The following is a 26,679-nucleotide window of genomic DNA, read 5'->3' as shown; positions in this document are numbered from 1 at the left end:
CACACAGAGGGAAGGACATGGAAACTTTATTAGCACCATTACAATTAGAAATATAACTTCATTTTTATGTTCCCTTAAGCTGAGTAATTTTCAAATAAAGACTTTCCCATGATGCAATTTTAGTGAACTCAAGATCTGTTGGGACAGATAATTTAGTGACAGAAAAGTCACTTTCAAAGAAGCAAGAACAGGAATATCTCCTTTCCGTGGTGTGCCTCTGATTTAATCTTGCTGAAGTATGCCTACAGACATTATCTCAGCAGGCCAATCCATAATTAGAGTTCTAATTTTCTCCCAGGCACTTTCTCCTGAATTGTTCAAGGAACCCAATGAGAGGGGCCTTTAACACCATGGTAATGGTCCTAGCCCTCCCTGTTCAGTGCCAGCATCCTACTGAGGAGTGTGTGGGAAGTAGGAAGTTGCATAGTACTGAGGGAGAAGAGCAACCACATGACCCTTAGGCTTGCGTACAAATTTCTGTGGCTCCGAAGGTTATCTGGGAAGACCCTCAGAATCCCCGTCAACTTTCTTTGTAGATACTTTCCTTTTAAGCATCTGTCTCAGAGAAAATGTGACTTGGCCACCAGAGTATCTGAAATATGATAAAGATAACACTAAGTGAGGGACTAGAGTGATGGCTTGGTGGTTAAGAGCAGTTGCTGTTCTTGCAGAGGATCAGGGTTCAGCTCCCAGCACCCACTCCTATTCTAGGGGCTCTGATGGCTTCTTCTGGACTCCATAGGCACGAGGCTTGCATGAAGTGCACAGACATATATGCCAGCAAATAAAAATAATACAAAGAAAACAAAAAGTAGCAGAGCAGTAGAAGCTTTTAATCCCAGCACTCGGGAGGCAGAGGCAGGCGGATCTCTGTGAGTTTGAGGCCAGCCTGGTCTACAGAGCGAGTTCTATGACAGCCAGGGCTATTATACAAAGAAACCCTGTGTCAAACCCTCCCACCCCCCAAAAAAAGAAAAGGAAAAAAGAAAACAAAAAGTAAATTGAACAGCCTTTATGTGACTTCCATTGAAGCAAGAACAAATTAAGAGATCATGAGATCAAAAGGCAAAGGACAAAGGACATATGTCACCGTGGGTTTTTATAACTCTCTGTCTTAGAGTATTCTGACTAATGCCTTCCCTCTCTGTCATGCTTCCTGACCTGGGGTTTCTATTGCTATGATAAAATACCAATGGCCTAAAGCAACCTAAGGAGGAAAAGTGTTTCTTTCATCTTATACTTCCAGCTAACAGTCCATCACTGAGAGAAGTCAGGGCAGGAACCTGGAGACGGGAGCTGATGCAGAGGCCATGGAGGAACACTGCTTATTGACTTGCTTGTTCCTCATGGCTTTCTCAGTTTGCTTTTTTATACACCCTGGGGACCATCCACTCAGGGCTGCTCCATCCACGTGGGCTGGGCCCTCTTACGTCAGTCATTAATTAAGAAAAACTTTGCACAGACTTTCCCACAGACCAATAGGGTAGGGGCATTTTCTCAAAATGGTCTCTCTCTCCAAATGATTAGCTTTTGTTAAGTTGACATGAAACTAGCCAGCACAGTCCCTCTAATAACACACTCCACCAATTCCTTAATCAACTGAGTTCTCAAGTCATAGATGTTTGTTTTTTAACATGAGGTCTCAGGTAGACCTTGAACTCCCTATGCAGCTGAGGAAGCCTTTGAACCAATGATACCCCTGCCTCTACTTCCCTAGTGCTGGGATTACTGGTGTGCACCACCATGCCTAGAACCCTGTATGCTAGGTAAGCACTCTAGCGACTGAGCCCCAGCTCCAGCCCTCGGTCCATTATTACACCTGTTCCTGCTCATCTTGAGCATCCTTAGACGCTACACTCAGGGATGCTATACATTGAGATGCTTATTTGATTTTACTTGGTTACTTTCAATTTACCTACTTCTAAAACTAGCTTGAGATGCATTGAAATAGCAAGACACTCATGACAGAGGGAGTACAGATTTAGAAAAGGAAGCCAAGATTATTTAAAACGTCAATCAAGAGGGGACTGCTTATGTAATTAGAAGAAGAATCACCCTTTCTCACCCTCTTTCTCTGCCAGGGAGTAGAGGGAGGGTCAGTCTACACTAATTGTTTAATTAGGCCAAGGGTAAAGAGAAAGGACAAATTTAAAGGTGGCTGTTTATGTAAGTCAGTCATGGGTATAAAGGGGTGGGTGGCTGAGCCAGGCATGGTGCTCATGCCTATGATCTCAGCTCTTGAGAAGTGGAGGCAGGAGGATCAGAATTTCAAGGTTACTACACATGATATGAAATTTCTCCCTGTTAGTTCTCTCTCTCTCTCTCTCTCTCTCTCTCTCTCTCTCTCTCTCTCACACACACACACACACACACACACACACACACACACACACACTCACACCCCTTTCTCATTTTGAAGACGTAAGCTCCATGACACAAGTAGCCAGGTGGTAAGAATTCTGGGTAGTCCTCCTGCAGCTGAGGAAAACCTATCATGAGACACAAAAACCTTTAATTCTGGGGCTGCAAGGAAATGAGTTCTTCCAGCTTCAGACGGGAGCCTGGCAGCTGCTCCTTCTATAAGCATGTTCTAAGGAGGCTTCAGCCTCAGTTCACACCTGCACTGTAAGTTGGTGAGGCCACTGTTGGGGAATATTATTTGAAGGTGTGTTACTTTTGTTTATGTTGCATTTGTTTAACTCTGTGAAGCTGTGTTACTGTGCCTGCCTAAAACACCTGATGGGCTAATAGAGATCTGAATGGCCAATAACAAGGCAGGAGAAAGGATGGGCAGGGCTGGCAGGCAGAAAGAATTAATAGAAGGAGAAATCTGGGAGAGGAGAGATCTAGGAGTGCGAGAAGGAGGAGGACATTGGGCCCAGCCAACAATGGGGTAAGAAAGAAAGGTATACAAAAATAGAGAAAGGGAAAAGCCCAGAGGCAAAAGACAGACGGGTTAATTCAAAATTAAGAAAAGCTGGCAAGAGCTGGGCAATGGTATCGAGCGCCTTTAACCCCAGCACTCAGGAGGCAGAGGCAGGTGAATCTCTGAGTTCGAGGCCAGCCTGGTCTACAAAGTGAGTTCCAGGACAGCCAGAACTGTTACATAGAGAATAGAGAACCCTGTCTCGAAAAACCAAAAAAAAAAAAAAAAAAAAAAAAGCTGGCAAGAAACAAGCCAAGCTAAGGCTGGGCATTCATAATTAAGAATAAACCTTGGCAGGCCCCCCAAAAGAGCAAAAGCAATAAACAACAGGCCACAAGACGGAAAACCCAGGCCACATCCAGACTTTTGAGCTACAGGAACTTCACAGAAATAACTGTGTATTGTTGGTAGCTACTAAGGCTTAGTATTTTGTTACAATCTAATAAGAAAACAACACACCCTGAAAGGTCATAGCCTTTTTGGATACCAAAAAATAACCCAAATCAAATGAAAAACCGGGAGAAACAGGTCAGAGGCATTGCATGGAGTGAAAATTCAGATTTTGTCATGTTAAATTTTAGCTTCCTATTAGATATCTGAGTAAGATGTCAAGCAGGCAATTAGAAATGTAACCCTGGAGTTTCAGGGAGAGGCAGAACTAGAATATAATTTTGGGAGTCATCAGAGGATGACATTTAAAGCCTGACACTGGATGAGTTCATACAGAGAATGTGAGGCAGGAAAAGGGAGCACTCAGACTGAGCACGAGATCTCACCAACATGGAGCCTTTGGTTGGAAGGTAAGAGAAGTAGCCAGAGAGGCAGGAGACCAAGAGACTGGAGCACCTTGAGAAGCAGGAAAAGGCAAATGGTATTGTGATGAGATAGCAACGGACGAAAGCAACGTCAGGAAGCATTGATATGGCTCACAGTCTGGGGGGATACAGTCCGTCATGGTGAGGAAGGCGGCAGTGGGGATGCAAGGGGACCAGTCACGGTGTGTCCATGGTCAGAAAGCATGCAGAGATTAGTGCTGACCTTCAGCCCACTTTTTCCTTTTTGTTTCAGTCCAGGACTCCAGCTCATGAGATGGTACAACCTAAATTCAGGGTGGGTCTTCCTCAGTTAAACCTCTCTGGAGATGCCCTCATAGATGGACCTAGAGTTGTGTCTCCTACATGATTTCAAAGACAGCCAGGTTGGCAATGAACATTAATTATCATATTAATTCTCCCCCCTCTCTCTCCATCATACTAAGTAATTCCCTCTATTGACTTCTCTCTCTCCTTCCCTCCTTCCTTCTCCTTCTCTTCATTATTTTTTCCTCCCCTCCCCTCCCCTGTCCTCTCCTCTGCTCATCTGTCTGTCTGTCTGTCTGTCTCTCTTTCCCTCTCTCTCTCCCTCTGTCCTTGAAAGTCTGCCACTACACTGTGAGGAATCTTAGGCCCCATGGAGAGGTACGCCTGAACTTTCTGGATGGGTCTTCTCAGTTAACCCTGCCTGGAAATGTCCTCACACAAGTGCCTAGAGGCATGTCTCCTAGGTGATTCTAAATCAAGTCAACCCGACAATAGAAATTAGACATCATAATGTCTGTGTTAGAAGTTGTTGAGAGGTTAAACGGTCTGAGGCTGAACAAGCCACCACTATTTGGCCAGGTGGAGGTCCGTGCTGTCCTAGATGAAACTAGTTTCAGTGGACTGGTGTGATGCAATTGAGTTAGGGATGGATGAGGAAGAGCGCAAGGTGAAGGGCTAGTAGGGATGGGCAGGAACAATCTGAAAAGTTTTATTTACTCTTTGTTCTGAAGACAGAAGGATATGGCAGAGCCTGGAGGAAGATACAGATAGTTTTTTGTTTTTGTTTTTAAGATGAGGGATTTGGAGGATTCTGAGGCGTGTTTGTCCCTGATGGAAGCTGTTCAATAGTGTGGGGGGGACCTATGATGGAAGAGAGCGAGGGAGGAGTTGCAAATACAAGACCATAGTGTAAAAGGAGGGAGAGATTAGATCTCAATGGGAGAGTTAGGCTTAGGGCTAGGGATCAGTCTACTGCTAAACAATAGATGTCGTGCATGGATATAGATGGGGAGGGGGTGGCAGATCAGGCTATGGAAAAGTGACAACCTTCCTGGCTGTTATAATGAGTAGCAACACACCACACAAGGTCTTCTGCTGAGAGAAGGGGGTAGGAATGGTGTTGAAAGTTTGAGGAGACCTTAAAGTGGATGTCTCCAGGACATCTCCACCCCAGTAAAGAGCTGCGGGACCATGGAGAGCTTCGATCTCGTTTAGATTTGTACTTAGAATTTAAAGTAAAACCAGTCCAGGTAGTAAGATAAGAATCAATGGAGTGAACCAGGCTAAGCAATAGTTTTCAGCATCTTGGCTGCATAGGTAGATCTGAATGTGCCCTGCAAATACAGGGGGAGGAAGGCAGGGTCAAGAAATTAAGCTGAGGGGCTAGGGATGTGCTCAGTTGATAGAACGCTCACCTAGCATGCCCAAAGCCCTGAACTGATGATTCCCAGCACTACATAAACCAAGTATGGTGACATAAGCCTGTGATCTCAGCACCCTGGAAGTGGAAGTAGGGAGATCGGGAATTCAAGGTCAGCCCAGCTGCAGAGCCAGTCCAGCCTATGTGAGCTACAGTCTTGAAAATAAATGAGGGGCTGGAGAGATGGCTCAGCGGTAGAGAGCACTGACTGCTTTTCCAGAGGTCCTGAGTTCAATTCCCAGCAACCACGTGGTGGGCTCACAACCACCTGTATTGAGATCTGGTGCCATCTTTTGGCCTGCAGGGACACATGCAGGCAGAACACTGTATACATAATAAATAAATGAATCTTTAAAAAAAAGAAAAGAAATGAACAAATAAATAATTGTTGCAATTGGGAGGTGGAGGCAGGAAAATGAGAAGATCAAGAGCAGCCTGGACTACAGAGCAGGACCCTGTCTCAAAAGGAAGTAATGCCTGGGCCTGCCGGCATAAGCTTATAATCCCAGACTCAAGCCAGTCTCTGTCAGCTCATGGCCAATCTGGTCTACATAGTGAGCTCTAGGCTCTCCGGGCCTGTATGGGAGATCCTGTCTCAACAAAATGAATGTTTCCTGTGAACAAGTTGGCATACTTGGAGGAAGTGTGGGTACAGAGGTCAAGCCGGGATAGAGTCAGCAGATTAGGGATCTCAATTGGTCAAAAGAAATGTCTAGAGTAGGGACTGGAATTCAGATTGGGAGGGAAGGGTGGTGGTCAGAGGAGACTTTGGGAGGAGGTGCGTTGATGGATAAGGACAGCTGTTCAGATCGGTGTCCCTTGACCTCATCGACCTTCTGAACCTTTGAAATCTTCAATGCTCATGACTCACACAGACCACAGTCTCCAATTACTTAAGCACATTCACTCTCTCATTCCTAAAATAGTGGAATCACATAATTCATGTTTTTAACTAATGTAAATTTGGTTCTACAGTCTGGGGGGAGGGGATAGAAACAGGAGAGAGCACAATTTAAATAGCACAGTTAGTTGCCTGACTGCTTCTCTGCTCCAGGGCGTGTGGGGAGGGAGGATGTGGTGGGAACCGTGGAAGTGCCATCTCCTGGGCTGACTCAGGGCCCTTGAACCTCTTACTGTCTGAGCCTAACCTCTAAAGAGTCCTCTCTTTCTTGTCAATATGGTTTCTAAAAATGGGACAACTACTTCATTTGCCGGTCCACAACGGAATTCCAGGTTAATGACAGTTATGCAGTTCCTACTGAAAAACATGCTGGATGTTTGGACAAATGGCATTTTTGCTTGTTTGTTTGTTTTTAACAGTGTCTCGTGTAGCCCAGATTGGCCTGGCACTCACCAAGTAATCCAGGCTGAACCTGGTAAGTAGCAGAATAACCTTGAACAACTTTTCTATTTTTGTTTTGTTATGGGGTCTCACTGTGTAGCCCTGGCTAGTCTGGAACTCTCTATGTAGACCAGGTTGGTCTCAAACTGACAGATCCACATGCCTCGACCCACATGCTGAGGTTAAAGGCATGTGCCACCACACTCTGCTAGGGAGGAGAGTTCTAACGAGGAAATATCTAGATGAGACTGGGCTGTGGGCAAGTCTGTGTGTGTGTGGGGGGGGGTTGTCATAAGTGTTAGTGATATAGGAAGACCCAGTCCATTTGGAATGGCACTATTCCCTAGACAGAGAGACCTGAACAGCATAAGAGAGGAGAAAGCTAGCTGAGAGGGAGCAGGCAAGCATCCATACGCTCACTCTCTTTGCTCTTGACTATGGATGTGATATGACGAGTTACTTGATTTCTTGCCTGGACTTCCCTGAAATAATGGACTGTGACCTGGAATCATAAGCCAAACAAGCCTTTTCTTCCCTTATGTTACCTTTTCCAGGGTATTTGTCACAACAGATATGAAACCAGAACAGTAAGTTACCCATCCTGCTTTGTGTCTGAATTTATGATTAAGTCTCTTTCTCTAAATACTGGAGAAAAAAAATACTGAGAGGCAGGATGCGATTAAATCCGAGCCCAGTCAAGCCACTGGGAGGGGAGTGTGGAGTACAGAGAGATCAGATGTGAGAAACGAGATCACACCACAGGCAAGCTGAGGACTGAGCCGTTTCAGAATTTAGCCTAATGCTTTTACAGGGTGAATTGATTCTACCATTCTGTCTGATTCAGAGACCATGGGGAGAATAAAAGGTTGCTTTGATAGAATTAGAGAATGTAGAGAGACTATTTAATGGAGCGCCAACAAGGCTTGAATAGATTTTCTTTTTTTAAACATTTTTTTTTGCACAAGTAGAACATGTTTATTGTAGAAAAAAATCTAATTCAGAAGAGAAAAACAACCCAAGAACCTTGTAATCACACTTCACAGAGACAACCATTATTAATATTTTGCAGCAAATCCTTTAATTTCAACTCTCTCTCTCTGAACACATACCACATGCATTTATTCTAACAAATGGACTTGCATTGAATATAGTGTATTATAACCTGATTTTTTAAAGGCTAAGGTTTATTTTTATGTATGCATGTGTGTGGGTGTTTCCTCTTGAGTGCAGTGCCCTTGGAGTCCAGAAGTCTGATTCTGGATGAGAACCTCCAAAACTGGGAGTTAAAGCAACCCTTTTTCCCTTGCAAGTGAGTCAGTCATTCCCACAACTGCAGGGCAGGAACCTAGCACTGATTTCCACAGTGGTCACGTGCAGACATCAGGCACAGTAAAGGGCTGTACTTAGAACGCTCCAAGCCAGGCTGCTTGTTGGAATCACCTGGGAGCTTTATTTATCACCATATTTTTTTTCAGACCCAGGGATGGAAACTGGGGCCTCGTGCATTCTATGTACAAGGAATCTACAACACTGAAAGTATGTATTAATTCATGTTGTATTAGTACATTACATACTAATAGTAAATATGAGATGTTTATATATAAATGAATTAAATGCAGACTTAGTTAATTTTTAGATAGGTGTGATGACTCACAACTATAATTCCAGCACTTGAAAGGCTGAGGCAGGAGGATCAGGAGTTCAAGGATAGCCTGGACAAGATAGACCCTTTTGAGGGGGGAGGGAAAGACGGCTCAGCTATCAAAGGCATTTGCTGCTCTTGAAGAGGACCCAGGTTCAACTCCCAGTACCCATATGGTAGCAAACAATCATCCACAACTCTGCTCTCGATGGGTACCAAGCACACTCTGATGCACAGACATACATGCAGGTAAAGCAGTCGTGCACAAAATTAATAAATCTAATCTAAAAATGAGAAAGGCAGGGCCTGTCTCAAACAACAACTAATGAGCTACCATAGCGTAGCACCAGACATACAAATGCATGGCTTAATGAATTATTTAAAGGTGCACTCATCCAGATTGAAACAATGAAACCACCAGACATGCTGGAAACACCTTGGGATAAGCAATCAAACTTCAACTTCCCCTCTTTCCAAAAATAAATGCCATTCTATTACACTTCTCACTTTCTTTATGATTTTTTTCACCCAAATGTGCATCTTGGCACTGTAGTTCAGTCTTTCCCACTAAAATGTGTATCTACTAAGGCTGAGGAGATGGCTCAGTTGGAAAAGTGTGTGCCCTGTAAACATGAGGACCTGAGTTAGATTTCTAGCACCCAGGTAAAAAAACGGGCTTTGAGTGTGAGCACCACAGAGTTAGAGACAGGGGCATCTCTGGTGCTCACTGGCCAGACAGCCTAGTCTGACCTGGGAACTCCAGGCCAATGACAGACAAGAAGATAAAGTCTAAAAACAAACGATTTCTAAACATTTATTTGTGAGTGTGTATATGGAGCGTGGGTGGGTGGGGGGGGTAAGGTGCACAGGCCGTGATGTGCTGTGTGTGTGTGTGTGTGTGTGTGTGTGTGTGTGTGTGTGTGTGTGTGTGTGTGTATGGAAATCAGAAGACAACTTGCAGGAGTTTCTCTCCTTCCACCGCGTGGGGTCTGGGGCTTGAACTCAGGTTGTCAGGCTTGGTGGAAAATGCTGTTACCCAGTACTCTGGAGGCCGATCTCTTTGAGTTCAGGGTCAGCCTGATTTTCATAGGGAGTTCCAGGTCAGCCAGTACTACATAATGAAACTCTATCTCAAAAACAAAACAACAATAACACCAAACAAACAAAGAAACAAAACCCAAATAAACAAAAAACCCCTGTACTACATACATATTGTCAGAGCACACAGCCTTTATGAGTATAGTACATCTTAGCCCTCACTGTTTGTGACTCTGCAGGAAACTGCAGAGCGACTATCACTTGTCCTTGCATACATGTCTCTGCAGTCATTTTTATACGCTGTGGTAGTTTGAATGTAATTGGCCGCCACAGGCTCAGAGGGAGTGGCACTATTGGGAGGTGTGGCCTTGTTGAAATAGGTGTGGCCTTGCTGAAGTAGGTGTGGCCTTGTTGAAATGGGTGTGGCCTTGCCAATATGGCCTCTAGCTGTATCACAGACCATGAACATCCCATGGCCTTTGGTGGTCACATGGGCTACGAACATCAACATGCCTCCCCCTCTCCCTCACCCCTCCACTGGTCACAATAGGGTCACAGACACCAACAGGGTACTTGACAGCTGTATGGACCACGGACCTCAACATGGCCTCAGGCAGTAGCACAGGCCACACACATCAACATGGCCTCTAGCAGCAACATGGACCACAGATCCCAACATAGCCCAAGTTGACAGCATGGACTATGGACATCAACATGGCTTCAGGTGGTAGCACAGACCCCAGGCATTCCCACAGCCTTCGGTGGTAACAAGGGCCAAGGACATCAACATGGCCTTCATTGGTAACTCAGACCATGGATATCAACAGGGCCTTAGAAGCACTGGCCACAAATATCAACATGACCTCTGGTGGCAACATGGTGTGTGTGTGTGTGTGTGTGTGTGTGTGGGACAGCAGGGATCACAGACACCAGCACATCCCCCAGCTACGCCATGGATCACAGATACCAGCATGATTTCCGATGGCAGTGTGCACCATGGAGGGCTTTCAAGGAGGCCCGATACAGAAAAAGGACTGTTCTCCATCTTGGACATAACTACTGCTGCTCGGCTGCTCGGCACCAGACTGATTGTTCTGCTGGCCCGTGTCTCTGTCTCTGTCTCTGTCTGTCTCCGTCTCCCTCTCCCTCTCCCTCCCTCCCTCTCTCTCTCTCTCTCTCTCTCTCTCTCTCTCTCTCTCTCTCTCTCTCTCTCTCACACACACACACACACACACACACACACACACACACACACACACTTCCCAACCTCCCAAACAGCTTTACATGCCTTTACATGCAAATACTCATTGCATTGCAAGGAGTCATTTGGTCTGGTTCAAGGTTTCTGAAGCACCATAAATACTGGCCCATCACTGAGACTCATCTTGATATCCTGCTGTTGCCCAAAGTGTGGATGATCTTGAGGCTAGGCAGGGCATCTGGGGGCAGGTTCTGCAAGAAAGCTCCAGAGCTCACCAAGCTGTGCTTGTAGCTTCAGCGCTGCCCAGCATTCTCCTTCTCCCAGCATGGCAAGCAGCAGGCAGCAGTTCCATGCTGCGGGCGGGCGGTCCCTCCGGCCGAGGACCAGCTATATGCATTAATGCCATGTTCTTTGTCCGCTGGGGCCGCGCTCCCCTATCACTCTCATGCCCTTCCTCACTTTGGAGTTTCACCTTTCTCCCCTGCCCACGCTGCTCTCTCTGTTCAGTCCTTGTTCCTTCTAATTTCGTGAGTCAACTTTGCCCCGCCTGCAGGGCTTCAACGGGTTCTCGACCACCCTAAGGACGGAATGATAGAGACAGGAGATACAAGGAAACACACCAAGTCTAGATTCTGATCAAGGTGCAACTTTATTTTTCTCCAAGAGGGTTTATATAGTTTCTGCAGGGTGGGGGGAGCAAGAAGCTGTCATCTGCATAAGGTGGGGCAAGCTATCAGGATGTTTGTATAGGATGTTTACAGGGTGAAAGGGTCAAGGGCTCTGCCTCAATGTCCTGTTGCTAGGCAACCTGACTGTAAGATGATCTAGTTCCCTGTCTTATGGGGGTCTGTACTTTTCCACTAACTAGAGATTCTATCCTTGTCCCTGACACAACTTTTTTTTTCTCCCCATTTTTTTTTCGAGACAGGGTTTCTTTGTGTAGCCCTGGCTGTTCTGGAACTTGCTTGACACTGCTAGGATTAAAGGCATGTACCACCACCAGCCAACCGTGAGTCCACTTTTTAAAATGCACCTTCCCACAGGACCTGCCCTTGTCTAGTTGTTCGGGGGACTCCTCCTCCGCCACCTCTTTGTCTCCCCTTTGAGCCTCAGTGGGTTTCTGAGGCTCCTCGGAGCGGCACTGACGTCTCACGGCTGGTTACCGATGGCTGCTGCCATCTTCAATCACATCTTCAGGTTTTTATCTTTGATGCCAGTGACGTGCTCCCAGATCTGGTTCGGCAGGACCGCTTCTCCACGTGCTCCGGCAGCTCGTAGATAAGAGCTGGGGTAGACCAACTCGAAGCCATGGATCTGGGCCGGGATAGCATCGGAGCTGACCAATTCCGCTGCTATCTGGGCCTAGATCCAGGGCTTCCCCGCCACCTGAGAAGGTGCGGGACTTCTGGGCGGCCTCCAAAAATCGGATTTTCTTTTAAATAATTTTAACTTAAAAAAAATTAAAATATAGTTTCATCATTTCCCCCTTTCTCCCTTCAACCCCTCTCATATTATACCCCCCCCCTCTTGATTCATGGCCTCTTTTTCTTAATTGTTATAATTAAATAGACAGGCATAAATGTACAAATGCAACCTGCTCAGTCCATTCAGCATAACTTGTATGTATGTGATTTCAGGGCTGACCACTTGGATAACCAAGTAGGAGACTTGTCCCTGGAGTAGATGAATTCTCTGTTCTTCTGTGGCTCTTTGTTTGGGGTGGGCCTCCATGAGAGTTCCTGCTTCCATGCTAGCCTGCCTATTGGCTTCGTACTCGTTCAGGCGTGTTCAGGCAGCCATATTATTGAGGCATCTTTGGTGACGCTTCCCTGTTATTTCTTGGATCTGTTGAATCTGTTGCCATAGACCATCAACCATCCTAACACCCTAATTTTAGTTTTCTTTAAAGTCCGGTAGGGAGGGGGTACAGGATGGAGCGATGGCTCAGCAAGTTAAGATCATTTGCTGATCTCTTCCAGAGGACGGACCTAGGTTTGATTTCCTGTGCCAACAGGGCAGTTCACATCTGTCAGTAACTCCAGTGCCTGCTGCCCTCTTCTGGCCCCTGTGGGCACTGCATACATGTGGTGCATGGACATACTTCCTCACAAAGATGTATAAAGTAAATTAAATAATTTTTTTTAACTCAAATGAAGAACACAGAGATGGTTCAGTGTGCAAAGGCACTTCTGCCAAGCCTGAAGACCAGAGTTTGGTTCCTGGGACCGACACAGCAGAAGAGAACTGACTCCTGCAAGTTGCCCTCTGGTTCCAACACATATGCCTTGGCACTGTACCCTACTACCACAAAGTAAAAAAATATATACTATGTAACTTTTTAAAAGTCACATTTTTTCCCTCTAGACGCCCAGAGATTTTTTTTTCCATTTTCCTTAAAGTCCAATAACATTAGAATACATTGGAGTGAGTACTGGATGTTTGGGGTAAATAACTTCATCTATTTAGATCTCTCTTTACAAAGACACTTCCAAATCTTTTTTATTTTCAGCAAAGTTAAGTTTCTGTTTGTTCGTTTGAGGTAGGGTATGGCTATTTGTCCCAAACTGGCTCAGGCTGGCCTTAGGCCTCCATTATCCTCCTGCCTCAGCCCCTGGGGTAGCTGGGAGTGCAGGCCCACGCTAGCATATCTGGAAAGAATTAGCATTTATTCTGCATCTGTGCCTTGTTTCTGTCCTTTAGAGAGTTCTACTACCTGGCTATAAAACACCTTTGTCTTTCATTTTGGTATTTTTAAGTTTTTAAAACGGTGTTACTGTGTACACACTCGCCCTGACCCAGTGTGGAGGTCAGAGGGCAGTTCTGTGGGCTCTGTTCTCTGCTCCACCCTTTTGTAGGGCCCAGGGATTGAACTCAGGTAGTCGGGCCTTCACAGTAAGTCCTTTCCCTGCTGAGCCATTTCACTGGTCCGTTTTCTTTCTTTCTTTCTTTTTTTTTTTTAAGTCAATGTCAATTTCTTCTTCAAAATTTTTCCTGTTTTTACTTTTTAGACATTTCTCTTCAGGAATTAGCTGTCCTTTTTTACCTGATTTCGGTCTTTTTCTATTTCAATCTTCATTTGTGAAGTGACTGTTTTCCTTTTGATTTTTAGCCTTTCTTGAGTTCTGTCACCAGATTTCTGAGTTCTATTCTGGTTTATTTTATTCTCTTACTGTCTTCTAGCTTATCTTGAAATAGCAGGTCAGAATTTTCAACTATTTTGTGGGCACATTTTTATTTGGCTTGCTTTTGTTGCTTGGGGATGTAATTTCACAGTCTCTCTTTTTTCTTATAATAATTTTGTGTAGGACTTGGTTTTGGCAGTGGTTTGTTTCTTTTATTTTTGGTGAAACTACTTTTTTTGGACCTCCAAAAATGTGACAGTGTGGAAGGACCAGGAGAGCATTGTGTTAAGCAAGATAAGCCAGCCACTTAAAGGCAAATGCTAAAGATTTCACCCACAGGTAGACCCTTAAAAAAGGAGGGATGATTCAGTTGGCAAGTCAGTAAGGTATTAGCCGCATGTGTTGAGAATCTGAGCCGAGATTCCCAGAACCCAGCTAAAAAGCCAGTTTGGTGGCCTGTGTCTATAATCCCAGCAATAGTGATGAGCTTGGCGTTGATCAGGAGAGGAGACCTGGCCTATTGGTGAAGTTTCAGGCCAATGAGAGACTCTGTCTAAACCAAAGGAGGAGGCCTGGGACTGGGGTCCAGTGGTCGAGGGCTCACATGAATTAAGTTAGCTCTCCAGTCCTGCCCAAACAACAAACAAACAAACAAATGGTGGAAGGGATGTGAGGACCAGTACACAAGGTTGTCCTCTGACCTGCACACACACACACACACACACACACACACACACACACACACACACACACACACACACTATAGAAGGTGAGGTTACACAATGGTTCCTGGAGAAGGAAAAGAGAATGGAAGAAGAGTAGCCTGTGGGTCGCAGGAATTGAACTCAGGTCATTAAGTTTGCACAGGGAACCTTTCCCTGCTGAGAATTTTTTTATTTTTATTATTTTTTTTGAGACAGGGTTTCTCTGTGTAGTTTTAGTGCCTGTCCTGGATCTTGCTCTGTAGACCAGGCTGGCCTCGAACTCACAGAGATCCGCCTGGCTCTGCCTCCCAAGTGGTGTGTACCACCACTGCCTGGCTTGAGAATTTTTTAAAAAATATTCTCTCTTTAAAAACAAAAAACAAAAACCCATTTATTTATTTATTATTTTTCATCCTGGCCACAGTTCCCCCCCACCCCCTCCCAGTCCCTCCTCCTGACCTCCCTCTGTTCCCATCCCCCAATCCACTGCTCCTCCTTTTCTGTTTAGGAAAGGACAGGATACTCCCATGAGTATCAACATGGCATATCCAATTGCAGTAAGACTCAGCGCCTCCCCATATATTAAGGCTGGGCAAGGAGACCCAATATGAAGAGTAAGGTCCCAAAAGCCAGTAAAGAGTCAGAGACAGTCCCTGTTCCCACCGTTAGGACCTGCTGAGCCACTTTGATGAATCTCTCTTTTCTATCACTCTTAATTTCTTCTTTATCTTTTTCCTGTTCAGGAATTTCTCTTCAGGAGTTAGCTGCCCCCTTTACCAGCTCCTGTTCTCTTTCTATTTCAGTCTTCATTTGTTAGATAGGAAGGACTAAGTCTACAGCAGGATGCTTACACCCTAGTGACAGTGCATTCTTTCAAAATAGCTAGAAGACAGGATTTTGAATGTTCTCACTAGAGGTGATAAACCGTTAAGTGATGGGCCAGCTCGAGTGGTTAATAGCACTTGTTGCTCTTGCAGAGGACCTGGATTTGGTTCCTGACATCCACATGATGGCTCACAACCCTGTGTGACTCCTGTTCTAGGGGATCTATTCCTTTTTCTGATCTCTGAGGCCACCAGGCACATATATACTCTGCAGACAAAACAATCACACACATAAATAAAATAAAATAAAATAAATACATCTAAAAACAATGTGAGGGGTATGTCACTTGTTCTCATCTTTAAACAAGTATACAGGGTCAAAATATCAGATTTTACTCTTCAATGTGTGTGATTATTACCTGTCAGTCACAGAAAAAAAAAAATCCACAAAAAAACAGAAACCCCGGGTCATGGATCAGGAAAGCCTTTTGAACTTCACAGAGCGCCCTCTTGTGTTGTTTCTGTGTATTGTTAGAATACCTGGCTTGCTTTCCTGCTGGGAGTCTCCGCCAATGCTCCCCTCTCCAGTTTATATCTAGTTTTTCTATTTGTTTACAATGTCCTTTCCCTGAAATTATTTTTTGTTTGCATGTTTGTTGAGATAAATTTCATGTAGCTGAGGATCACCTCAAACTTCTGATCCTCCAGCTTCCACCTCTCCAGTGCTGGGATCATAGGCATGAGCCACCACTCCTGGATTTGAAATTCAAAGTGAATTGAGCATCTTTTATCTTTATTTTCTGATTCTAGCACTCTTTATTTTTTGTGTTTTTGATTTTGCTATCTGGTGGTTTTGCTGTTTTTTTTTGTTGTTTGTTTGTTTGTTTGTTTGGTTTTTCAAGACAGGGTTTCTCTGTGTAGCTTTGCGCCTCTCCTGGAACTCACTTGGTAGCCCAGGCTGGCCTCGAACTCACAGAGATCCGCCTGGCTCTGCCTCCCGAGTGCTGGGATTAAAGGCGTGCGCCACCACCGCCCGGCTGTTTGTTTGTTTTTTATGGGGAGATTCATAACTACTGAAAAAATTAGACTGTGGCTACCATCGCCCCTTCCCAGAATCATTATGTAAGTGTCAAATGCTTTGCATTCTTTCATTTGTCTCCCCATTCCTCCTTCCTTTCTGTATCTCCTCCCTTCTTTCTTGCCTTGTATGTACGTCAGTGTGTACCACTTGTATCTGCTCAATTAACACATGCTGTAAACCTGGTGTCTATTTTTCTCTAATTGTATTCACATAATCATATATGCATATAAGAAAAATGTGTCCAGGCGGTGGTGGCCCATGCCTTTAATCCCAGCACTTGGGAGGCAGAGCCAGGCGGATCTCTGTGAGTTCGAGGCCAGCCTGGTCTACAGAGCGAGATCCAGGACAGACACCAAAGCTACACAGGGAAATCCTGCTCGAAAAAGAAAAATAAATAATAATAATAATAATAATAATAATAATAATAATAATAATGTGTATATAGTTTTCTGTTAATTAAAAAAGACACAAGATAACTTCTCTTAGTACATTTTACTCTTCTTGGCAACATCCCAAAAGATGCACACGTATACACATAAGTAAATACTAAAATAAATCTTAAAAAAAATAACATGGAAGAGCTGGGCATGGTGCTGCATACCTTTAATCCTAGCACTCAGGAGCCAGAGGCATGCGGATTTCTGTAATTTGAGGACTGCCTGGTCTACAAAGAGAGTTCTAGGACAGCCAGGGCTGTAACACAGAGAAAGCCTGTCTCAAAAAACAAAAACAAAAAAGAATGTGGAAAGCCAGGTGTGGTGGTGCACACCTTTGATCTCAGCACTCTAGAAACAGAGGCAGGTGGATCTCTGTGAGTTCCAGGACAGTCAAGGCTACATAGAGGAACCCTATTTTATTTATTTTTTAATTTTATTTTTATTTTATTTTATTTTTTGGTTTTTCGAGACAGGGTTTCTCTGTGTAGCTTTGCACCTTTCCTGGAACTCACTCTGTAGCCCAGACTGAACTCGAATTCACAGAGATCCACCTGCCTCTGCCTCCCGAGTGCTGGGATTAAAGGCGTGCGCCACCACCGCCCGGCGAGGAACCCTAATTTAATAAACCAAACCAAACTAAAACCAAACCAACCCCCCCCCCAAAAAAAAAAAGATGGAAAGCAATTGAGGAAGACATCTATATCAACCTTTGGCCTCCACATGTATGCATGCACGAACACACAAACACACTATTCACATGCACACACATACACAAAAGATGGTATTCTAGGGGATGGAGAGATAACTCAATGGTTAAGAGTGTTTACTGGTCTTGTGGAGGACTTGTGTTAAGTTCCCGGCACCCACACAGATGCCCTGGAGTTACAGGTGGTTGTGAGTCCCAGGGGGTCTGATGCCCTCTTCTAGTCGCTGAGGATACTGTATGCATGTGACACACACATATATGTGCAAGCAGAACACACATACACAGGAAATGAAAATAAAGATAAAATAAATCTTAAAAAGCCGGGCGGTGGTGTCACACACCTTTAATCCCAGCACTTGGGAGGTAGAGGCAGGTGGATCTCAGTGAGTTTGGGACCAGCCTGGTCAAGTTCCAGAAAAGCCAAGGCTACACAGAGAGACCCTGTCTCCAAAAACAAACAAACAAACAAACAAACAAAAAATATTGTGCTAGCTGGGTGTGGTTTTGCAAGCCTTAATCCCAGCACTCAGGAGGCAGAGGCAAGTAGGTCTCTGTGACTTGAAGGCCTGTCTGGTCTACATACTGAGTTCCAGGTCAACCAGGACTACATAGTGAGACCCTGTCTCAAAAACAAAACGAAAGCCAACAAACCAACAAGCAAAAAAGATAGTGCTCTATAATAAATATATTTTCATTAATATATGCTTATATATTATATAAAGTCTGTTGGTTAAAATAAATACTACAATCCCTCATTTCAATGGGAAGGTCGGGTTGCAGTTAAATCTGTGACAATATCTTTAATATCACAGGATACCTTAAAATGTCCCTGATTCTTCGTTGCACGCAGAAGCCCTCTCCACCCCACCCTACCTGACGCTAACTTCTCGGGCAGTTTGGATCCCTTTTCTCTCTTTCCTCCACGGTTTGCTTGCGCGTGGATGCCAATCATTAGGCCATGCCTCTTTTTACCTCTTGTCATTATATCCAAATCTTTAAGTAGAGCCGAATTGTCTCATCTCCCAGGGGTCCAATTATGAAGTTAAAGCCTATTTAGCAAAGGAAATGGAAGATTTTTTTTTTTTTGCTAATTTATTTCAACAGGCATGAATAATGTATGTGGACACAGAGTTCCAAAAATTAGCAGCATGCTTTTTAAAAAAGTAGTTTACAAATATTTATTTTTATTTTATTTGTATGTGTGTATCACTGAGTATATATATGTATGTGCAAGCAGGTGCCCTGGAGTTACAGGTAGTTGTGAGTTGCTCAATGTGGGTACTAGGAACTGAATCTGGGTTCTCTGCAAGAGCAGCAAATATTCTTAAAAGCAGAGCCAGCAGGTTCTGGAGTGATGGCTCAGCGGTTAAGAGCATTGACTGCTCTTCCAGAAGTCCTGAGTTCAATTCCCAGCAACTACACGGTGGCTCACAACCATCTATAATGAGATCTGGTGCCCTCTTCTGGCCTGCAGGTAGAACACAATATGCACAATAAAGAAATAAGTCTTTTTCAAAAAAAAAAAAAAAAAAAAAAAAAAAAGCTGAGCGAGCACTCCAGTGCCAGTAACACACTTTTAGACTCCTTTCAACTTATTTCATTTTAGAGGGTCTGGCTGCTTAGTTGTAGTGGGAGAGGTAGCTTATACAACTCGTAGTCGAGAAATCAAAATACATACCAGAAATGAACAACACTGTGGAACAAGAAACCCAGGGACAAGTGTTCTGGAATTTGTATTTATCCAGTGTGTATGTATCTCTTACCCCTTTCCTAAGTAACTTACCTAAGAAGGCTCAGAGAATGTTCCTTTTATCTGGGTTTAGAAAGATGGAAATAGAGTGGAAAGATGACTTAGCAGTAAGGACACTTGCTGCAGAGACCAGGGATTGGTTCTCAGCATCTGCATGGTGGCTCACAAATGTCTGTAACTCGGTTGCCCTCTCCTGACCTCCATAGGCACCTGAAGCATGAGTGAGTGGTGCACAGACATACATGTAAAATACTCATACACATAAAATAAAGATAAATAACTCTAAAAAAATAGAATTGGAAGAAAAGGGGGAATTCATGGTATTTTCCTATTGAGATGTGCTCTTTGGACCTGCTGGTAGAGATGATCATATCACAAGAAGTGGAGGCCACAATGTGACCTTAACAATGGAGGGAAGGTGGGCCTGACTGCCTCATGAGTTCATGGGAAGTGGAAATCGAAATAGTTGAGCCACAGAAAACTTGGTGTGGTTCCTGTGGGCACTGAGGGCCACATGGACAGCTTACTGAGGTTCTACTTAAATGATCAAACTAGGAAGAGAAGAAGGAGAGGCCTGTAAGTGGGTGGAGTCCTGACGTAAGCTAATACAACAACAACAAAAATAGGGCTTCTCCCTCCTTTCCCATTTCTGAGCCAGGACCCTTTGAACAAAAGTGATCAGGTCTCCTGAGGTCACTTAGAAACACAGACCAACTCTTACTGTCTTCCCCAAAGGGACACATACCTACTCACCATGGTAACTGAACCTGGGGAAAGAGAGAAAAGCAGACCTCCCAGGAATTGTAACTGGCTCTAAGCCAAGGCTGATCTACCTGCGGAGCTTGAGTCCACTGTGGGACATCATTTAGGGTGGGATTTAGGAGAGCTAGGTGATTACACTTGGGTTGATATGGTATGTGTGTAAATGTGTGTATGTGTACAAGTGGGTGCAAGTATCCAGAGGTTGTCAGGTGTCATTCTCAGTTGTTGTCTGTCTTATTTTTTCTCTTTTATTTATATTTCTTTTTTATGGGTATGAGTGTTCTGCCTGCATGTTCATATGTGCACCATGTGCATGCCTGGTGCCTGGGGAGGTCAGAAGAAGGAGTCAGATCTCCTGGAATTAGAGTTACAGGCAGTTGTGAGCCATCATGTGAGTGCTGGGAACCTGAACCCTCTGCAAGAGCAGCAAGTGCTCTCAACTGCTGAACCATCTCTCCACCTTCTCCATCTTATTTATTGAGAGACGGTATCTCACTGAACTTGGAGCTCAGCTAGACTGGCTGGCCAGTGAGCCCCAGGGATGCTCCTGTATCCTTTTCCCCAGCCCTAGGACTAGGTCTTCGCTGCCATACCTGGTTGACGTGGATGTGGGGAATCTAACTCAAGTCCTGGGATTTGTGCAGCAAGCCCTTTACCCATTGAATCATTTCCCCAGACCCTTGACATTCTTTTCACAGTGGATCTTCAAATACATCCTGTGATTTTTTCCCCCCTAGTTTGTGAGTTTTACAGTTGAAGTAGAGATATCCAGCCACTGACAGAAAAATACACATTGATCCCTGACCTTAAAATTGTCTGTTGTGGTAGAAAGGGCTTAATGGAAGTACTTAGTAATCCCCTTTCCTACTAAAATTATAAACTAAAGGGAGTTTCTGTTTGTTTGTTTTTTTGAGACAGAGTCTCTCTATGTAGCCCAGACTGGCTTGAAACTTCCCATATAGAAAACAGACTGGCCTTGAACTCAGAGAGATCTGCCTACCTCTGCTTTCCAAGTGCTGGAATTAAAGGCGTGCGTACACATGGGTGCAAGTGTCCAGAGGTCAATGTCAGGTATCACCTGAGCTTTTCTAGGGAGTAGTACCTGGGTTGGTGGACCGAGTGAGGAAGATCTTTTCTTGTGTAGGCTGGCATTATCCAGTCAGCTAGGAGCCTGGGTAGAACTCTGCCTTTAGTAGAGCCCAGATACTTCATGCCCCTGCTTTTGAACCACAGAAATCCAGTCCTTGGATTGCATCAGATTCTTGAGTCCTTATGCTTCAGATTGAAAGTTATGCCGGGCCGTGGTGGCACAGGCCTTTAATCCCAGCACTTGGGAGGCAGAAGCAGGCGGATCTCTGTGAGTTCGAGGCCAGCCTGGGCTACAGAGTGAGTTCCAGGACAGGCTCCAAAGCTACACAGAGAAACCCTGTCTCGAAAAACCAAAAAAAAAAAAAAAAAAAAAAAAAAAGTTACATATGAGGTTCCTTGGACCAAGAACCCTGAGTCTCCCACCTGTTGTGTGACCTTTCAGCCTCCATAACCACATAGCCGAATTTTTATAATGAGTCCCCATCCTTCTTCACATCTATATCTCTATATACAAACATTCTCACTTTGCCTAACACACTAAGAAAGAATAATTCCACAGAAATTGCAGATCTTCTCATGAACGCCCTCACTTTGAGCTTACAGCATCATTTAGTGGGCTGTTCAGACTGTTACTGGGTCAGACCTGAGATAACCAGGGGAGTCAGGGGAGGGGAGTGGGTACCTTACCTCTGAAAAGCTACCACTTCAGAAATAGTGAAATTTTTTCACAGTCAGAATTCATGGTCTGGGAACCAAGTTAATAAAGGTAGTTGTTCATTTTCAATGCAAAATGTTTGCTTCATTGTCTCTGAATTTTTGCCACATTTTTGTCTCCGTGTCTCTGGATTGATAGAATTAGTTTCCAACATGAACACGACAAGAGGGCTCCACTGGACTGGAAGTTGAAACTGTCACTTGATGGTTTATTTTTCATGTACCTGGCTTAATAGGGCAGAAAGGGGCTTTCTATTTGGCAACGGTAATTGATTCTGATTATCCAAGGGAACTAGAGAGTGAGCCACAAAATGGAGCGAGGAGAGAATAGATCTGGAGAGAGCAGGCTTATAGGTTAAGAGCACTTACTTTTACAGTAGTCCTGGGACCCAGATGGTGGCTCACAACCAACGGTAACTCCAGTTCTAAGGGATTCCACACCCTCCTTTGACTTCCTCAGGTACCAGGCACACATATGGTGCACATACATAAATGCAGACAAAACATTCATACACATTAATAAGTGAATCTGAAAAAATGTTTAAAAGGGAATATATCTGGAACACAGGTGATCTTCTGGGGCATTCTCTAAGAATGGCATATCTAACAATATCATGTAAGGGAAGATGACAGCCACCCTATAAAGGTAAGACCCCTCAGAAATGGAGTGTGGGGTCATCCAGTGGGTAAAAGACCCTGTGATGCAGGCTGAGACAGGAAGCAGATATGAACAGGGTTGAAAGTGGTATTCTATAGTTTGTGTCCACTTGCAAAAATGAGGAGTCTTGAGGTTATCGTGTTGCATGTAAACTGTAGATATGTAGTTGTCTGTTTTGAGTTATGCAACTTCGTGTTTCTTGTAATTTCTTTCTGTTTCATACAAGGTGGTTTAGTTACTGATGCTGATGTTTTCAAATAGCATTTTATTCAATTTTTCTAGACCATGAATTAACTGAGACGTTCTGTTTGGCAAGGTATGTGAGCTAAATTGCTCCTTTCCAATAAATTTCTTTTTCAATTATATTAACTAGAGGAAGCCAGACCTGTAGCTGATGCCTATAGTTCTTGCACTGGAGAAGCTAAAGGAGGAGGATCCCCACAGGCTTGAGGTCAACTACCATAGTTCCAAGACAATCTGGGCTACAGAGTGAGATCATCTCAAACAAGCACATGGACCCAGACTAGTCACTTCTGTTCCTTATAACTGAAGAATACTGCTGGAATAGATGTGGACACCTGCAAGTGGGTTTTAAACAAAAGGTCTTGAAAATGTGGTATATCTGGAATTGGTCATCAGGCTGGATAAGCTTCAACCTTGGTTATTTTTCTGTTGTTGTAATAAAACGCCCCGACAAGAGCAATTTAAGGGAAGATGGGCTTATTTTGGTTCACAATTTGAGAGTATAGTCCATCATGGTGGGTAAGTTCTGGTGGCAGGAGCTTTAGACTAGTCACATGACATCCATAGTCACGAGCAGAGAGAAATGAATTCATGTATGCTTGCTTTATTGTTCTCTATTTGATTTTTCTACTCTTATCCAGTTCTGGACCTCCTGCCTAAGGAATGGTGCCGCCCACAGTGGGCAGGGTCTTCCTGCATTAACTAACAGACAGTCTCTCACAAGCAAGCAAGCAAGCAAGCAAGCATACAGGTATTAATGTCTCTCTGTTCTTGACTATGGATGTGGTGTGACCTGCTGCCTTGACTTTCCTGCTGTGATGGACTGTAAACAGTCTGGGACTGTGAGCTAAAATAAACCCTTTCTCCCTAAATTGTTTTTTGCTAGGTAGTTTATCACAGTAGCAGAAATGAAATTAGAGCAAATAGTAACTTACTGAATACTTCATTTTGCCTTCACTGGCTTATCATATATTTCTTTTATGTTTTTATTTCTAAATTTTCTGGCGCTTTACCATATTTTTCTGTGTATTTATCTGCTCATCTATTTTTCCAAACACATAGGTATACACACATATATAGCAAAATTTTCTACATATGCCATATATAATTATCATTTTTTTGGAGTTATTTCTTTAGCCATTGGTGGCAATGATTCATCCTGTGAGGGTTTGGCACCTGGAGTCAGCTGTAAGTTATAATCAGCTTCCCTCTACCCACACAAACACCAGGAAGTGCACTTCACTTTCTGCCTATCTGATGCCTCCAGGTAGGGAGAGGAAGTCAAAAGTTCTCCAGTAGGCAGACAGCTATAGGAACTCCAAGGGAAGCCAAATTTATTCCAGCATTCTATTTATCATCTTCTGACCAGTCAATTCAATATGGACTCTGTTCATTTAATTTGACAATGTTCACTGAGCTTCTCCTTAAATGCCTGAGACTGCTCCAGACACTAGGCATACCTGTGGCTTTTTCTGGGGAGATAGGAACACATGTCTATCTGTGATGGTTTAAACTAGAAATGTCTAATTCAATGTTTCAGTCAATTAAATACTTGGTTCCCAATTGGTTATGCCTTTAGGTTTTGGAGGTGCAGCCTTGATGCTTAAAAGCCTGTCATGAATGGTGGGAGTGGAGTGGGCATGTGCCTTTACCTGCTAAGCCATTTTGCTGACCCTCCTTTTAAAATTTTTTTGACAGGGCCTCTCTATGTCACCCTGGCTGTCTTGAAACTCCTTATGTAGACTAGGCTGGCCTTGAACTCACAGAGATCCAATTGCCTCTGCCTCCCAATTGCTGGGATTAAAGGCATGTGCCATACTACCGGGCTACCTCCCATTCTTCTCCTCCTCCTCCCTCAATAAGGACAATTTAGGAGAATTGGTTCTCTCCTTCCACCTTTATATGGGTTCTGGGGATCGAACTCAGACCTTTAGGCTCGCTGTAGATGCCTTACCGGCAGAATCATCTTGCCAACCCTGCAGAGGCCTCTTAACCTCATTTTATAGGCACTCCTTCATGTGGTAAAGTCAGATCCCAGTTCCTGTTTTTGACGCCAGCGTCCATTAAAAAAAAAAAAATTCACTGATTTCCTTACACTTCACAACTGCTGGGTTCAGGTGCCAGCTGTAGACTGTCACTTAAGGCACTACTAACCCTTTAAAAATCTGTAATTTGGAAATGTGATTATTATGGATCTATCCTAGGATTTGAGGGCGAAAAACAAAAAAATCACGGTTGAATTGAGCAGGAAATGCCCTAGCGCCCCCAGAAGAGCCCAGTCTAGGTTTATTGTGAGCATACAGTACAATAAGCAAGGTCTGGTGACGAAAAAGGACGTAGTAAGTCTCGGTCTTCCTCTGCTGCGGCTTTCTTGCGCGCCCCGCGGGGCGTCCCTAGCAACGCGCGCGCTCACTCGCAGCCCCGCCCAGCCTGTGGCGGTGGCGACAAGTGCGCCTGCGCACGTCCGCAACCGCCAGTCAATTCGCTTCTCCTCCACGCCCCGCCCCCTCCTCTCTCCTCCTCCTCCCACAGCCGCCTGGAGCGCGAAGCCAACATGGAGCCGGAGGACCTGCCGTGGCCCGGCGAGCTGGAGGAGGAGGAGGAGGAGGTGGAGGTGGAGGAGGGGGAGAACGCGTCGGCGGCGGCGACCGAGGAAACCGAGGAGGTCCATTCCTCTGAGGAGACTGTGAGGTTGGAAGAGGAAGAATTAGAAGAGGCGGGGCCCGAGGTGGATTTGGATTTGGATTTGAACAGTGAGTTTCAGCCGCGAGAGAGCACGGATGAAGAGGAGGACGAGATGGCTAAGGCCTGGCTGCAGGCTCACCCTGCCCACGCTGGCAGGGCTTTCCCTCTGCCCCCGCCCTCGCGGTACCTGTACGCTCCGGTGAAGCAAGTGAGCGAGGCTGAGGTGGGTAGCGGCGCTTTGTAGCAAGGAGCGGGGCTGTGGCGAGGAGCGGGGCTGTGGGGAGGAGCGGGGCTGTGGGGAGGAGCGGGGCTGTGGGGAGGAGCGGGGCTGTGGGGAGGAGCGGGGCTGTGGGGAGGAGCGGGGCTGTGGGGAGGAGCGGGGCTGAGGCCCAAGCGCCAGTCGAGGTGTTTGAACTACTGAAATTGGTCCAGGACCTCGGGGCCTGCTCGCTGCGGGTCGCCATGCCTATGGAGACCCCAGCTGTGGCAGACTCTTCACAGTCTCGGGTTCTTCCTGGCAATGACATCTCTGGTGTCTTTCCCGCCTCTTAGTGAGCCCCGGTTTTTTTGAACTAGGACAGATACGACAGATGCGCAGGGAGCTGGTACTCCCAGAGCGTTCAATTAGAGAGGCCTTTTGGGCAGAAGGTGGGAGCTGGGGAGGGAGCTTGGGGAATAGCTAGCTAGCGGAGAGACATTTGGCACCTTAGTTTTATTGAAGTGCAAGAACCCCCGCCCCCCGAAGAATTAGTGTAGGTTATGTACTCTGCATGAGCTGTCTTGATAAGCTTCCCGCCTGTTTATAGCAATTTCCTGCATTTGTAGCAATTAATGGGTCCCTAACCAGTGGCAGGAACTTGGAATGGAAGCGATTCAGCTCTAGTTTGGAATATTAGAAAGCACCTAGTCGAGACTAAATGGAGAAAGAGCCGAGTTTACAGAGGTCCTGCCAAGATCATTTTGAAACTAACCACGTTCTTAATTTAATGCTTTTTAGCTGTCAGGAACTGCGTTGTTGTGGTTCAATACAGCCACGTGTAGTTCTTTACATATTAATTAGTTAGTGATATATAGAATTAGAAGGGCTGGTGATGCATTTAGGTGTTAGAGGTCTTGCCTAGTATGTGCAAGGCCCTGAGTTCAAACCCTAATAGTTGGGGGGAAAGAATTACTAAAATTAGGAATTCAGTGGCCCTGTTTAATCATTTTACAAGGGCTTTGATAGCCATGCTTAGTTAGTGGCTGTTACTTTGGAC

General features: G+C 44.8%; 1 protein-coding gene and 1 long non-coding RNA gene across 6 annotated transcripts in view; both read left to right on the top strand.

The window, feature by feature from the left end:
- Positions 1-3,643: 3,643 nt before the first annotated feature.
- LOC128100043 (uncharacterized) lies at positions 3,644-8,865 on the top strand. The gene is made up of 3 exons (XR_008214646.1): positions 3,644-3,726; positions 6,746-6,801; positions 8,243-8,865. It is a non-coding gene; the product is annotated as an uncharacterized LOC128100043 (long non-coding RNA).
- A 16,329-nt stretch (positions 8,866-25,194) lies between these two features.
- The window catches only part of Alms1 (ALMS1 centrosome and basal body associated protein), a 119,938-nt gene continuing 118,453 nt past the window's right edge, over positions 25,195-26,679 (top strand). For 2 of the 5 annotated variants that reach the window (XM_052719710.1, XM_052719708.1), the window contains exon 1: positions 25,197-25,646. In XM_052719710.1, coding sequence (XP_052575670.1) covers positions 25,293-25,646 — 354 coding nt within the window. In that variant the 5' untranslated portion in view covers positions 25,197-25,292. Of the gene's footprint in view, positions 25,647-26,679 lie in introns of all 5 variants that reach the window. The other 3 variants (XM_052719711.1, XM_052719712.1, XM_052719713.1) reach the window with 3 other exon arrangements.

This window comes from Peromyscus californicus, unplaced genomic scaffold (assembly GCF_007827085.1).
Source record: "Peromyscus californicus insignis strain IS unplaced genomic scaffold, ASM782708v3 Scaffold_6__1_contigs__length_162567912, whole genome shotgun sequence".
Taxonomy (NCBI): domain Eukaryota; kingdom Metazoa; phylum Chordata; class Mammalia; order Rodentia; family Cricetidae; genus Peromyscus; species Peromyscus californicus.
This window is presented reverse-complemented; position numbering and strand designations above follow the sequence as displayed.